This window comes from Chionomys nivalis, chromosome 17 (assembly GCF_950005125.1).
Source record: "Chionomys nivalis chromosome 17, mChiNiv1.1, whole genome shotgun sequence".
NCBI classification, from domain to species: Eukaryota; Metazoa; Chordata; class Mammalia; order Rodentia; family Cricetidae; genus Chionomys; species Chionomys nivalis.
Genome location: NC_080102.1, coordinates 41,903,858 through 41,918,548, shown reverse-complemented (window position 1 = coordinate 41,918,548; position 14,691 = coordinate 41,903,858). Strand labels below are relative to the sequence as shown.

General features: G+C 53.8%; 1 protein-coding gene across 1 annotated transcript in view; it reads left to right on the top strand.

Moving 5' to 3' along the window:
* The first annotated feature begins 1,542 nt into the window (after positions 1 to 1,542).
* Kiaa0930 (KIAA0930 ortholog) overlaps positions 1,543 to 14,691 on the top strand; it is a 40,684-nt gene continuing 27,535 nt past the window's right edge. Inside the window, exon 1 of the mRNA XM_057791543.1 lies at positions 1,543 to 1,906. Coding sequence (XP_057647526.1) covers positions 1,714 to 1,906 — 193 coding nt within the window. The 5' untranslated portion in view covers positions 1,543 to 1,713. The remainder of the gene's footprint in view (positions 1,907 to 14,691) is intronic.

The window sequence follows — 14,691 nt, the reverse complement described above, 5'->3', positions numbered from 1 at the left end:
CCTCATTAGCAGAAGGGGGGCGCGGTCACAGGCCCGGGAGAGAGTAGAGAAAGGCCATTAATTTCTTTGATGCACACCTTTCTACCTAGTCCCTCGAGCATGCATGTCTTTCTAGGACCTTGAAAGAGTCGGACTCAGGCCCTGCCCTGAGGATGTCAGGGGACGAAGACACAAATCTCCAGGCAAGGACTGAACAGTGAGTCGTAACTGCCCATTTCCTAGTCTGGAGTGGTCTCCACACCTCATGGTCCCAACCCACTCGACTGCCATACCTCCCACGGCATTCTTCCTCCGTTCTCCATGGCGAAGCCTGAGTTTATTGGGCACTGGGAATACAGCTGTCAGAAGACAGGCTCGCAGAACACATAGTGTTGCTGTGGTAAAATACCACGGCTTAAACAACAGGTGCTTGCTGCATTCTCACCATCTGACGCCTGCCAAGTTCAAGAAAGTAATGGTGCTGGGTGATTTGGTTCCTGGTGAGGCCTCAAAGCCTCCTGCAGCTAGGCAATGCGATGGCGGGAGGGGTAAGCGTGCATCTATGTGGAGAAGAACAGGAGAACCAGGCAAGGTGGGGTTTTCAGTAAATGTATTTGAGGACACTGGGACCCAAAGGAAAGAAGAAAACAACAGGAGATTGGGGAGAAGGGCACTCCAGATGGGGTGGAGAGTCGGGGCAGAGTTTAACACTTTGTGTAACTGCAGGAGCTGACAAGCTGGGCCACTTACCCCAGTATTGGGAAAGGACCACAGGCTGAGGTCAGAAGACAGCCTCTGGCCGCTGCTTCCCTGGATCCTCCTCTCCCAGCTTAGGGATGGATGCCCAGCTGGACCTTGGCCTTCATCAGAATCACATGTCAGCTGACCTCATCCACCTCTAGCCTCCACATACCTTCTCAGCATAGCCGCTAAGAAGATAGAGAACAACTCCCCAGCTTCCCCTCCTCCCCAGTGTACTGTCGAGGGAACTGAGGCCTCCCATCCTGCCCCGTGGCCCCCAGGAGACCGACCACCTTTTGGAGGTGGCTACTTCTCGCTGTGTTCAGGGAAGCAAGTTTCCAGCAGAACCTCGGAGGAAGGTTCGGAAAGAAATAAGCAAAGCTGGTGTGGTGGAGACAGAAGGGAATGCACAGGGCGGTGACAAAGCGCAAAATCAGTGCGGTGTAGAGGGGGAGGCTCAGAGGCGTGACTCTGCTGGAGGGAGGTCGGAGCCGGGAGAAGGTGGGCTCAGGGTGGGGGAACACGGGCAGCTGGGAAGGTCTGGAGGCCAAGAAAGGTATGAGAATGGTGTGGGGTAGACATGACGCGACAGGTTGTAGCGAGGCCGTGGTGGGCGTTCGAAGTTGGCAGGAGCGGGCCGCAAGGAAGTAGGCGGGGCTAGGAGAGGGGGCAGGACCAGGGACAACTCACTGCCTTAGCCGGAGATTGGGGCGGGGTTTTGAGAATACGGGGCGTGTCGGAGGCGGGGTAGGGGCGTGCCCCCAGGGGTGTGGCCTGGGCGGCGGCGGGCGCGCGCGCAGGCGGCGGCGGAGCTGAGCCTCGCCGTGCTGGGCTGTGCTCAGAGGTCGGCGGCGGCGGTGGTGGCGACTGCGACGCGCATAAAAGCGGATTGTGGCTTCACTGGTGCTCGCGGCGGGCGGCGGCGGGGCGCGGGCGGCGGGGCGTGCCAGGGGCCCCCGCGGGCGCGGTGCGGGCGATGAGCCGGGGCCCGGCATGGCCTCCGCGCGGCCGCCGGGCCGGGCCTGTGCCTCGGCGTCCGCGCCCGCGGGGCTCCGGGCTGGGCCGGCCGCCTCCCGGGAGCCCGCGGACGGCGCCGAAGCGGAGGAGCGCTCGTTGCAGCACATGCTGCGCGCCATAGCGGAGGAGCGCGGTCGCCTCAACATGCGCCGCGAGGTCTGCGGCCTGGGTGAGTGACAGTGCCGGGAGCGCGCGCGAATGTCCGCGCGTGTCCACCTCCGCGCGTCCCCTGTGCTGCCTGTCCTCCGTGCGTTCCCACGGCTCTGCGCTCTTTCTCTTGGGACCCCAAGTCTCAGTCTCATTTCGTTATCAGAGAACCCGGAGCCCTATGTCTTTGCGTCTCTGTCTCCCTCTGACCGTCAGGATGTCTATCCCAGTTCCTCCTTCCTCTTCGCGTTTCTGCTACTCCTCTGTCTTCTCCAGCAAGACCTGGGGGGCCCGCTGCTGCTGCGGGGAGTGTGGGCGTGAGATTTCAGGAGGTCTTTAGTCCAGCGCATAAGGCAGTGAGTGTGCCCTGATCGCATTCCCAGCCCACATGGAGGGCCGTGTCTCCTGTTTGCTGTAGCCTTTGTCTTTCTGCACCCAAAGGCCCTCTTGTCCATTAGCTCTACCAGGGACCTGTTGGGCCTCTGCCCCTTGACCCCACCTACTTGGCTCAGGAATCAGGGCTTGCTGAAGCCTCTCCGATTCTAGTCTAAGGAATCATTCATCTGCTGGCTGGGGTGGGGATGTCTCATTGTTTGAAAGGGCATGGGACTGTAGGTGTGGGTGGGGTCGTCTTGGGGCGAGGTAATGCGTTTCTGATACATTTGCCCGTACCCATGTAGAGGAGCCCCCTCCACTGTAGTCTCGGGCTTGTCATTTTCTCTGTAAAAAGACCCCTCCCTTCTTCATGCAAGGAATGACTTCATTCCCTGTTGGCAGTGTCCCCTCACCCAAACCGCCCTCCCAGTGTAGGCTTGACTTAGTTTTTTTGGGGGGGAGGGATGGAGATGCGGGGATGACAGCCTTCTAGATTGTATTAATGCCCCAAAGTGGAAGTACACCTTGGGAAGGCCACAGAGTAGCAGGGACGGTGTAAAGCCTGACACTCAAGGTCCCTTGGTAGGCCACGCCCTGGAGTCTTGGTGAGGACAAGAAGTGGATTTCCATTCCTTTTTGAAGCGGGGCCTGTTTAGCACCTGGCCTTCTCAGCTTCAGGGTCTAACACAGCTCACCTTGAGTGGAGTTCTCTTGTCAGGCAGGTACAGCCACCTGGGGGTGTCTTTTGAGGTGGAGATGAATGAAAACGTGGCTTTTAGTTCCAAAAGGTGTTCAGAGAATGATTTGTAGCTGAATCGGAGTACCCTTATTAATGGACTCAGTATACGTGTATTTGAGCACCTACTGTGTGCCCGCCTGTCACAGGCAGCTGTCACTTGGCACAGAATATCTGGATTGGGGAGGGTCCGGGGGACCATCTGTTGCAAGCTCCTCAGCCCTGTGACCTCTGCAGCTCCAGAGAAGCCCTGTCACACTCCCCTCTGCACACATGTACCTCTCTTGTTCTTGACCTGAGGGCATCATCACTCTGTCTCTACTCACCCCTGGACAGCATGCAGGGTCATTCTCTTAAGAGCAGTAAGCCCAGCAGCTGGCCTGGCCTGGGAACTCCCCACATGCTCTGTGCATGTCCTGTCAGTTCAACCCTGACACAGTACCGCCTTCGGTAAGCAGGAATATAATCTTGAGTCTTGTTCAGGGGCACCCAGGGAGGAAGTGGCACAGCTGGCTGACCGCTGCCTAGTCTGACCCCAGAGCCTTCCCACATCCCGCTGTGCCTGTTACTCATACAATGACCGGCACCTCTCCCAGCCTTCAGTCCCCTCTCACCTACCACTCCCTCCACTCTCCTGTTCTTAGACACTAGTGCTTTGAGGTTCTGGACGTCTGTGTGTGCTGCATGGGACGGCTTCATGGGAAGCTGTTCCTATGCATTTGCCCGTCGTGCACTTCAAGTTCTCCTTTGAGTCTGGAACCCATCCTCCATACCTAGTCCTACAGCCCTGTATCCTCTGCCCTAGACGATTGGCACGACTGTGGCATTGTAATGAGCTGTGTGGCTGTCCCTTCGGCGGTCAAGAGCCAGGAGGGCATTTCCCAGTCCTTACGTTGGTGCCTAACTTGGGGACACAGACAGAGCACGAGCCTAGTAAACATGTTGGGAACAAATGAAGCATTTCCCTGCTGTGTGGATGGCCAAGGAGAACTGAGCCTCTGCCTCTTAGAAGAGGCCGCTCTTTTCACATGAGAACTCTGACGTTCAGAGAGGAAGGGGCAAGCCTGATAGGGGTTTACATCCCAGTTGGGTTAGAGCCTTGCGTTAGGTACTTTCTGAGTTGCTGTGACAGAGTACCTAACAAAAGCAACCTAGGGATGGACTGGTTTGTTTTGGCTCAAGATTCAAGGATAGAGTTCATTGTGGCAGCAGGTGCTTGAGGTCCCTAGTCTGCACCGGAAGCAGAGAGAGATCCATAAATGCTGGCACCCAGCTCATGTTCTCCTTTTTATTCAGTCCAGGACCTCAATCCATGAGTTAGGTCTACCCGTATTCAATGTGGCTTTCCTCACACGGATTAACCCAATGCAGATAATCCCTTGAAGACTTGCCCAGAAGCTTGTTTTTTAAGTGACTCTAGATCCTGTCAAGTCGATGGTGGAGATTATCGATCAGAGGACTGATGCTTGGCCCATACGCTCAGAAAGTAGGGACTCAGAACTCTGTCAGAGTCAACACCTGGCATGCAGTCAGTTGCCCGCTCAGCCTGTGGGTCGCAGTGCAGTTTTGTTTGGCTGTTGTGTTTCAGTTTTGTACCTAGGATTCCATCTTGTCATCCTCACTTTACCACTGTGACAACCTGTTGGGTCTATTAATAAATTTATTGATGTTGGGAATTGAACCGAGAGCCTCATTGCTTAGTGCTAAACACATGCTTTATCACTGAGTGACACTCCCAGCCCATTCTAAATGAATCTAGGTGTTTAAGTAAAGCTTGTTACTCAGAGCTATGCAGTGTCCTCTCAGACTGAAGTGTCCTCCTCCTGAGGTGGTTCTGAGGTGTCCAGGGGCAGCTATTGTCCTATCTGAGCCGGTGTGTGTTTATGAGCTGGATGAAGTTGCTGGCCCTATCTGCATAAGGATGGTTGGTCACTTGGCTCTCAGGATAAAAGGCACCTTGTAGCTACATACAAATCTGATTTTTTTTAAACTCTCTTCTATGATGGTCTCAGTCAAAATAATTTTTTGAGCACTTGCTGTGTGCCAGGGATTGAGGCTGGTCCTTGCTTCACTGCAAGGACAGGGTCTCTCGGGAGAGAGAAGAGAGCTGCATAGGTGATTGCTAGGTTAAATAAAAACCCTGCTGCAAGCAGCCAAGGTTGTGGCTGCCCATACAAGATTTTGATGTTTCCCTAGGAAACTCCTTATGGCTCCCAGAGAGCTCTGGTTTCCCTGAGTGGTTTGGTGCCCATGCATCTGATGCAGCCATCCAGAGGCCCACTGCTTCTTGTAGGGGTGGGGCTTCTCCTGGGCCCTGGGTGGCAACATAGGCAGGGTCCTTCTCAAGTAGGCAGTTTGCTTCACCAACTAGTGTGGGTTCTCGGAGGGCTGGGGCCCACATCTTGCTGCTTGCCTTTGTCTCTGTTTTGGCTGAGTACTTTTGGAGGCCTCATGCCCCGGTGTTGGACTTCATTGCCCTGTAGATGGTGCAGGGGTCCTCCCCTGTCCGTAGTGCTGTAGGTCGGGGGGAGTACTTCATGTTCATTCCTTCTGTTTACCCCTGAAGTGTACCTAAGCGGTAGGTCTCACGGCACTGCCTGGAACACAGGTGTGGAGGGGTAGTATTGTGCCCTCAGCCACAAGTGGCAAGATGTACCTGAGGTCAGGCTGTGCACAGAGCAGAGCCCCCCTCCAGACTTGTCCTCAGCATGCTAGTATGGCCAGTGTCTGGCAGTTGGCCTATACAGCTACTTGGCTGAGATGGGCCAAGGAAAGGGTCATAGACACAAGAATTAAAGTCACTGGACTACCCACGCGAGGGGTTTGTGAATGTTGTTGGCCCCTGGGCCGACCTGAGTCTGGGTGGACCTGGATGGAGGAGGAGATGCTGGGCCGTTTGGGCTGTGAGAATTGAGGCTGGAGTAGTGGTTGGGTTGAGTCTGATAATTTGGTACTTCCTCAGGCCTGACTTCTGGGAGCTTTGTAGGTGTGCTTTGGGCCTGGGCAGGTGTTACCGTATGGAACTCTGCACAGACTGTGCCATAGGCCAGATGCTCTTGCATCTGTAGCATTTGCTGTAGCTTGGCTCTCCCATCACCCCCCTTCACAAGGCGAGGAAGCTGCACTTCAGAGGGTATGGGCTCTCCTGGGGTCACAGAGCTGGGAGGCCTGGCCAGCTCCAGCTGAGGCCAGTGAGAGGCAACCTGGAGAAGGTTGAGGAAAGATGGAGGTGCTGCTGCCTTCAGGGAGGCAATGCTCTCACGTGCCAGGTCCCTGGGATCACCTTTTGAATTGGGGTAGGCCCTGTGCAATCCCAGCTGACCTGGCATTTTTCTAGGCAGATGTAGCTGGGTTTAAGTGGTGGCTGGGGATTCTGTGGGAGGTATGGCTGGAAGGGAAGAGGGCTATGGGACCCCAGCCAAGCACTACCTCTATGTCCTGACTTGGAACAAGGAGACAGGTTCTGTGGAGACTTTGGGATTACATAGAAAAGCAGCAGGTAGAAAATAAACTATAGTATGACAGCCCAGCATACATACACTCTGGTGGACCAGCCCAGGCTGAGCCGATGCCCGGGGTAAGGACGTCTTTGGGATGTCTGCTCATAGGATTGCTAAGAAAGGGAAGGTAGTCCCAAGAATGGGCGTGGGCTAGTGAGTTCTGAGGGCAAAGCCTCTGAAGAGACAGCTTCTTGTTCTGAGGTTCAGGCTGTGTTGCAGTCACTGGGCAAGTCTTTCTTGGGATGGCAGCTCTTCAACCTGATGGCTGCTAACTGGTTGTAGGCCAGCATGGTGGAGGAAGTGTGTCTGTGCAGGGTGGTAGCACACTGTTTTCAGTTCCTGGGCCTATTTTCAGGCCTGTGATTCTGCCTTCTGCTAGTCCTAGGACTGGAGCAACATTGAGGCACTGGTGAAGTGGAAACCCCATGTCCTCGAGGGCACCTGAGGACCCTGGGCTTTGGGCTCTAAGGAGACCGTGGTCACAGCTGCACAGCCATCTGCAGCCAGCCTTCTCGGCATCGCGGGGCCTGGGTGGCAGTACTGTGCTGCCCTGCTCTGTGGCTTGACTGAGTCATTTCCCACCCTCGGGCTTCTGATGCAGAGGCTCCCTCCTCCTTCACTGAGCTGGGAAAGCTCCTGAGTATCAGCTGAGCCAGGAGTCCACTGAGGAGAAGCTAGCTCCATGGGACACTTCTTAAAAAGCATGCTCCAAGTCACCAAACAATCTAGCCAATTAAAAAGAGCTAATTTGCTGGTATGCTAGCACACGCCTTTAATCCTGGCACTCAGGAGGCAGAGGCAGGTTGATCTCTGTGAGTTTCAGACCAGCCAGGGCTATATAGTGATTGATACCCTGTCTAACAAATGAATAAATGAATAAAATAATTTTTAAAAGATAAGCAAATTTTCTCGATATAGCGGTATGCAACTGTATATTCCCCAAACCCTGGATGATCACTTTGACTTTGAGGCCTGTCCAGTCTACACAGTGTGTTTTGAGTTAGCCTGGGTTGCTTATGAGACCCAGTCTCAAAATTGTGTAAACGTCAGACATTTTAAATTAAAAAACCCAGGAGCTAGAGAAAATGGCTCAGCAGCTAAGAGCACTTACTACTCTTCCAGAGGTTCTGATTTTAATTCCCAGCACCCACATGGTGGCTCACAACCATCCATAATGAGATCTGGTGCCAACTTCTGACCTGCAGGCATACGTGCAGGCAGTACACTGTATACATAATAAACAAACAAACAAATAAATCTTTAAAAGTATTAAAAACTCAACAGTATTTGAGTGGCTGTGACATAATTTATCTAATTGGTTTTATCTCGTTAGTAACTTAGCTCAGCTTCATGAATAGGTTTCTGTATTGGCCTAGAGTCTGACCTCCAAGGGTTGGGCTAGGGCCATTGCTAGAGGACAGATGCTCACCAAATTCACAGGGAAAATTTTTAAACATTGGCGCCAAACAGAAAGGAAGGGGAACTGAAGTAGGGAGTAGTAGTGCGTGCAAGGAACCTGGGAAGAAGCCCACATTGAGAGATCATGTGTGCAAGGAGCTGAGGAGGGAGTGTACTGAGATCATGTGTGCAAGGAGCTGAGGAAGGAGTGTACTGAGATGGTGTATGCAAGGAGCTGAGGAAGGAGTGTACTGAGATGGTGTATGCAAGGAGCTGAGGAGGGAGTGTACTGAGATGGTGTGTGCAAGGAGCTGAGGAAGGAGTGTACTGAGATGGTGTGTGCAAGGAGCTGAGGAAGGAGTGTACTGAGATAGTGTGTGCAAGGAGCTGAGGAAGGAGTGTACTGAGATGGTGTGTGCAAGGAGCTGAGGAAGGAGTGTACTGAGATTGTGTGTGCAAGGAGCTGAGGAAGGAGTGTACTGAGATTGTGTGTGCAAGGAGCTGAGGAAGGAGTGTACTGAGATTGTGTGTGCAAGGAGCTGAGGAAGGAGTGTACTGAGATGGTGTGTGCAAGGAGCTGAGGAAGCAGTGGCACCAGATGAGGCTCACAGTCAGGCACCCTGTTGATCTGCTAGTCTCCAGTCTGTTCCCTTGAGAGAGCTTTGCCTCAGATCTCTGGATTGTCCTGTTTCTGGGGGCTCAGAGCCCTTTGTTCCCAGCTAAGGATGTTGAGCCCTGGGAGCTGGGCCTGTGATCACAGCCCTGTCTGGCTCCCCATGACACCTGCATATCCACTTGACCTCTTACCACACTGCATGCCCACCAGTACCCAGCAGCACCTGCCCCTCCCTTCTACTCCTGGTTACATTTACACCCCAGCCGGGGCTGCTAAGTGTGCAGTCTTGTAAGCCATGTCTCTTTCCATCCTCGTAACTCCCTGAGAAATAAGAACAGATTCCACATTTTGTAGAAAAACAAACAAACAAAAAAATGGAGCCCAGAAGCCAGGCGGCAGTGGCTCATGCCTTTAATCCCAGCACTCAGATCTTTTTGTAATAAGCACTTTCCTAGCTGAGCCATCTCCCCAGCTCCAAAGCCTCTCACCTGGCAAGGGATGAGACAAACCCCCAGTTGGCTTATTCATTTATATGAGAAAGGGTTGTGGTATATATGGAGAGCTGCTGCCCTTGATCTCATGGCAAGCCGCCCACCTCATCCTGCTCAGGACTGGGATTACAGGTGTGAGCCACACATGGCCTTGATGCCTTCAATACTATTTAATGCTGCTGCCAAATGACTAGTGTCCGCCTGAAGGGGGAGGGGTGAAGGGAGAGTGTAGTCTTGGTCTCTGCTGGGTGATAGTGCTGTTCCTATCTATGGAAACCCGAGTGTTTGGACGGGATTTGAATGTTGACAATACTTTCCACACTTGGGATGAAAGGAGACCCCAAAGCCGTCTCCTCTCAACAGCTGGGATTGCCTGTAAACTCAGAGAGAAGCCAAATCTTCACCAGGGACTCTCACCTCTCCTCACTGCCGAGGTGCTGTTCTTGTAGTGGATGGCACAGAAATTCAGTGATAGACAGTGTGGTTGAGGTGACTTTGGGCTGGACTTGTGTCTTCTAGATCTTTCTAAAGCTTTGCTTCGTAGGTACTTTTGCAGCAAGAGCCATAAGAGGCCTTTGTGCTTGAGAGAGTCTCACCTTCTTGCAGTTCCTGCCTGTCCAGCCCATGTCTTTTCGTTCACTGTTTTTTAGACAGGCTCATAATCTCAAACTCACTCTGTTGTTGAGGATGACTTTGAATTTATGATCCTTCTTTACTTCCCGAGGGCTAGGATTACAGCTGTGACCCACCACACTGAGTCCTGTGTGTTGCCAGGATGGAACCCAAGGCTTTGCCGGGATGGAGCCCAAGGCTTTGTGAACGCTAAGCACAACACTATCTATGGAGCCATATGCCCTCTCCAGTGCACATCTGTGTGTGCGGCTGTCACTGTCGTCTGAGTTGTGCAGCTCATGGTTTTCTGAAGCCAGCGTGCAGAGCTGAACCGTGATCTACCCTGCCACCAAGAGCATGGAGCTTACTGGAAAGGAGAGGCCTGAACGGGGGGGTGGGGTGGGGGGGATGGCAGAGCGTGAGCTTTCACACCTGTGGCTTTTCCACTGCCCTGTGCATAGATGAATTGATGTCCGGACAGTGGCCTCTTGGCCTTGGGAAGTGGTGGAGTGTGGAGTGCGGAAGCTAACTGAGGGGGATTCCATCCACACAGCCATGGAGAAGTCCTCCATGCTGGGTGAGACTTCTCAGTGGTGCGCTTACTTTGGGATCACCTACTCTTTGTAAGTAAAGCCAGGTTAACTCATTGGTCCCCAAGCTGGCCTTTGGAGGAATCGTCCTTGTCTTTGCCTTGGGAGGGAGGAGTAGAAGTGTGTTCCTCTTCCATGGGGAGAGTTCTCATAGCACCCTCAGTGTCCTAGGCCACAAGCCCAGAGATGGCCTTCTTTATCCTACATTCACTGGGCAGTGCCAACTTCAGTGGTGTTGCTGAGCCATCACCCTCCATCTGTGTGGCCCATAGTAGCCACCAGTCTGTCACTTCTGCTGGTCACACCTTTAATGACCTCTTGATGCTCTTAGTGCTTAGTCCTCTCTGCTTCTCTTGATGACTCAGGAGGTTCCAGGACTCCTTCACTTTGCTCTGCCTGGAATTGTCTTTCTGCCCGTCTATTGGACAGCTCAAGGCCCTCTGGAGCCCTTTCCTGGGACTGTAGGAACTTGCCTCCACTCCCTCCTCCTGTTCCTGTTTTGCTCCCAAAGGGAGTGCCTAGATGACTGTGAGGTCAGGGGAATACCCAAGGCTGGTTAGCACTTGGGGTCTTCCGAGGCCTGGAGGTGCACTGAGCCCTGTTTTGTGTGCTGCCACCAGGCTCATCCCCATACCCACCTGTGCCCCTTCCAGTACCAGCTCTACTGTGTACCTTCTTGGGCCAGCTCAGTGGACAGTGTCCAAGTCACCCCCAGCTCAGGGAGGGATGCGGAGCTGTATTGGGTGTGGGGTTGATGGAAGAGGCCTCTTGAGTGGAGAGGGTGTCAGGTCTTGGGGAGCAGGCCTTTGATGGGGGCTTCCTCCTGAGCAGAGCCACAGTGGGAAAAGAGATTTCTTTGATTAAGGGTGGGTTGGGCTTTGGGTGTCTACCTTCAGGGAATGAGGGGTAAACTACACTAGCCTTAGGGCATCTCAGAGAGGTCTGTGGGGATAGGGCGCAGTTCCTTCCCATCAACTCTTGGTTTCCTCTTAAGTGAATGAGGAACCAGTCACAACTGCCCCCTGAAGTGCTTAAAGCCTCTCTCTCTCTCTCTCTCTCTCTCTCTCTCTCTCTCTCTCTGTTGTTGTTGTTGATTTTTTTGTTTTGTTTTTTTTTGAGACAGGGTTTCTCTGTGTATCCCTGACTGTCCTGAAACACTTTGTAGACCAGGCGACCTCAAACTCAGAGAGATCCTGCTGTCTATTCCTCCTCAGTGCTGGGATTGAGGGTGTGTGCCACCACTGCCAGGATATCCTGTTATGCTCTTTTGTTTTGTTTTTTTTCAAGACAGGGTTTCTTTGTGTAGCTTTAGAATCTGCCCTGGAACTCGTCTGTAGATCAAGCTGGCCTCCAACTCACAGAGATCCACCTCCTCTGCCTCCCGAGTGCTGGGATTAAAGGTGTGCTGTCCGGTTTACCTGTTATGCTCTTAAGGACTGCTAAAAACCTCACCCCCTGTGGAAAGTACTGTTGGCCAGCAGGGCCATTGCTTAAGGCCATCAGTAGGACCATGTGTGTACTTGGGTTCCGGGACAACAGACACGAAGGAAGAAAGACAAGTTAGAGGTGCAATTCAGTCCTTGGTGTCTTACCATCCTGTGAGAGCTGGAACTCCACATTTGGAGCCTCAGACAGAGTCCCGGTTGACTTGCTAGGGCTGCTGACTCAGGAGATCCAGATTCTGCCAGTCAGGGAGGTGGGGCTGGGATTCCAGAGTACTCCTGCCCCCTCCCCCCAGCTCTCCTGGGAGAGCTCTCCCGGCAGGGAACCTGGTGGGATGAATCAGCCTCAGCTGGTGCTGCAGCTGTGCTCAGCTGAGGTCACCCTCTTTCCCAGGGCTCTGTCAGGGGAGCCCCGCACCCAAGAGAGTGCTCTGAGCAGCAGAACTCTCAGCGACCTGCACTGCTCCCTTTCTGTAGGGAATGCCACCCCAGCTGGCACACGGAGCCAGTGAGACTTGGGGGGATTGAGGCGGTTGCTCAGGCACTCCCAGGAGCAGTAGGCGGGAACCTAAATCTCCTGGATTTGAAGCTGTGGCTGTCCATGCTCGCACTTGGACCCAGCTGTATCAGAGGCTGCCCCTTGGTGCTCTGTTCTTTTCTGGATGGCCCTGCCCTGTCCTGGATTTGCACATGAGGAAGCGTCCAGACCCTGGTTTCCAGAGGGTGGGTAGTCGCAGAAGTGAGAGCAGAAGAGGGAACTGAAAGAGAGTTGGTGATGAAGTGGGCCATTCCGGGAGGAGGAAGTAGCTCTATGTGGAGCGAGGGATGAAGAGCCTACAGGGGATGAAGAGCCTACACGGAGGATCACCTGGCAGTGGGAAAGGTGTGCTTGGGTTTGATTTGCTCCTGAAGGGAGTGCCTAGAAGACTGTGAGGTCAGGAGAAGACCAGGGCTGGTTAGCACTTGGGGTCTTCCCAGGCCTGGAGGTGCACTGAGCCCTGTTCTGTGTACTGGTTCTTTATCTGAGCACGTGGGAAAAGCTTAGCATACTTGGGCACACCTGGGCCCGCAGAGCCTGCAGCCAGCTGGTGCTGGGCCCAGTGTGGACAGGGTGCAGCTACATGGATGGAGCTAGGGTGCCTGGATCCTGACTGGAGCCTGGCACAGACCGTAAGGTGAAGAAATAAATGAATAGTGAGGCCGAAGTTCCTAGCCTGGGTGCTGACCTCTGCACTGGTCAAGGAGAGTCTGGGAGGGTAGGGTAGGCTCTGGTGTCTGAGGCCTGGGACTCAACTCCTGCCCTGCAGTGCATGAATGGAAGGAAGTCAGAGGAGGGGATAGTGACCAGTGACCGGGCTGTGGAAAAATAGCCTCCAGCCTGGAGAGATGGAGGTGCTAGGTGGTTATCTCAGGAGGCCCACAGTTCCCACTGGCTCAGGGCGCCCTGGGAAGTGTAATAGAACTAGATGAAGGCCACCATAGTGGTGACCCCAGAGGTGGGGGTTTGCATCTGGAAACCTCTCAGTTGACGAGATGTGCCAGGGAACATCACAGCAGTCTGGAGGCAGGCCGTGGGTGGTGATGTGGCAGTTGCTCTGCTGTGCTGGTCACATGGATGGTTCTGTGGCATTGCTGCTGCAGAGGGAGCATAAAGGATGGCTTTGTGGGACCTGGAATCCTGCAGGCCGCCCCAGAGGAATCTCACACCCTCCCTAGCAAGGGGAAGGCTGCAGAGTGCATGACCTTGCTAGGCCACTTGGAAGTCAGCACCTGGTTTCCTGACTGTGAAGTGGGTTCTGAGGATTTTCATTGTGTTCTTGTGGATGGTGGTTTTGGGGTATGTGTGTGTAAATTTGTCTTAGTGTCTCTGAGTATACACCATGTATTTATGTGTTTGACATCACATTTGCTGGCCACCTACCTCTGTCTAGCCAGGTGCAAGGACCCTCACAGGTGGGAAGTGAGAAATCACTGTGACAAGGCAGGAAGGGGCTGAAGGGGTGGCCTTGAAGGCAGATGTCTGTGGGCAGTGGTCTGATACTGCCACAAAGCTGGCATGCCTGACTGGTGACTTAGGCCTTGTGCCTCAGTTTCCCATTGTGTGAATGAAGATCAGATCAGAATGGGCACTCAAAAGGGTTCTAGCCCCAGGGTGTAGCCAGTCAGAGGCACCCTAGCGTGGAGATGAGTGTGCAGATGGACCCCAGGAGCTGAACACAGAGCTACTATCACAGGGAGGTGTGGCCTCTGAGGAGGTATTTGGTCAGGGAACTGGGTTAAAGCTGGCTGCTGCATTTAGGGAATGCAGGGCAGATTTGTGGGTGCTGTCTGGAGAGTGTAGCTCATGTGGTAAGGGAGCCTGGACCAGCTCAGCCTGATTTGACCATCCATATCACCCACACCCCCCACTTCCCTTGGGATTGCTCACATGGGACCTGAATGACCAGTTCTTCACCCAGGGCCTCATCAGGGCAGCCTGGCCTCCTAGGACAGCTTTGTGCTTTGTGTCCCAGTAAGGAAGGGCCCTCGGCACCCAGGCACAAGATGACAAAAGGCCTATTGAGGCCACAGAAGCCTGTTCATCCTGCCCAGAGGACCAAGGGTCACCCTTTGGACTCTAGTCAAAGAAAGTTGACTTCCTGGCCTCTGCTCTTGGGAGGCATCCAGAACCCAGTAGAAGCCACTGCTAGCCAGGTGTGCTCTCGGGAGGACCTTGTCCATGCAACCCATGGTGTGATTGGGTCCAGACCAGGAGCTAGCATGCACGTGCCACAACAGAGAGATACTATCCCAGTGCCCCATCCCTTGTCAGACTGTTCAGAGGTTTATCCTTGGAGGGTAAGCACTGACTGACAGCCAGAGAGCCCAAGGTCCTCCAGTTCCAGTTTCTGGCTAGGATGGGCTTCTGGGCTTTTCCTGTCCTCTCTTGGCCCAGGTTCCCCTGCAATGACCTTGAATGCTGCTCCAATCACTTCTATTCCCTCTTTGCCTTCTGATCTTACAGTTTCCACTGAGCCCCCAGCTGAACTCCCCTCACTGGGCCAGGG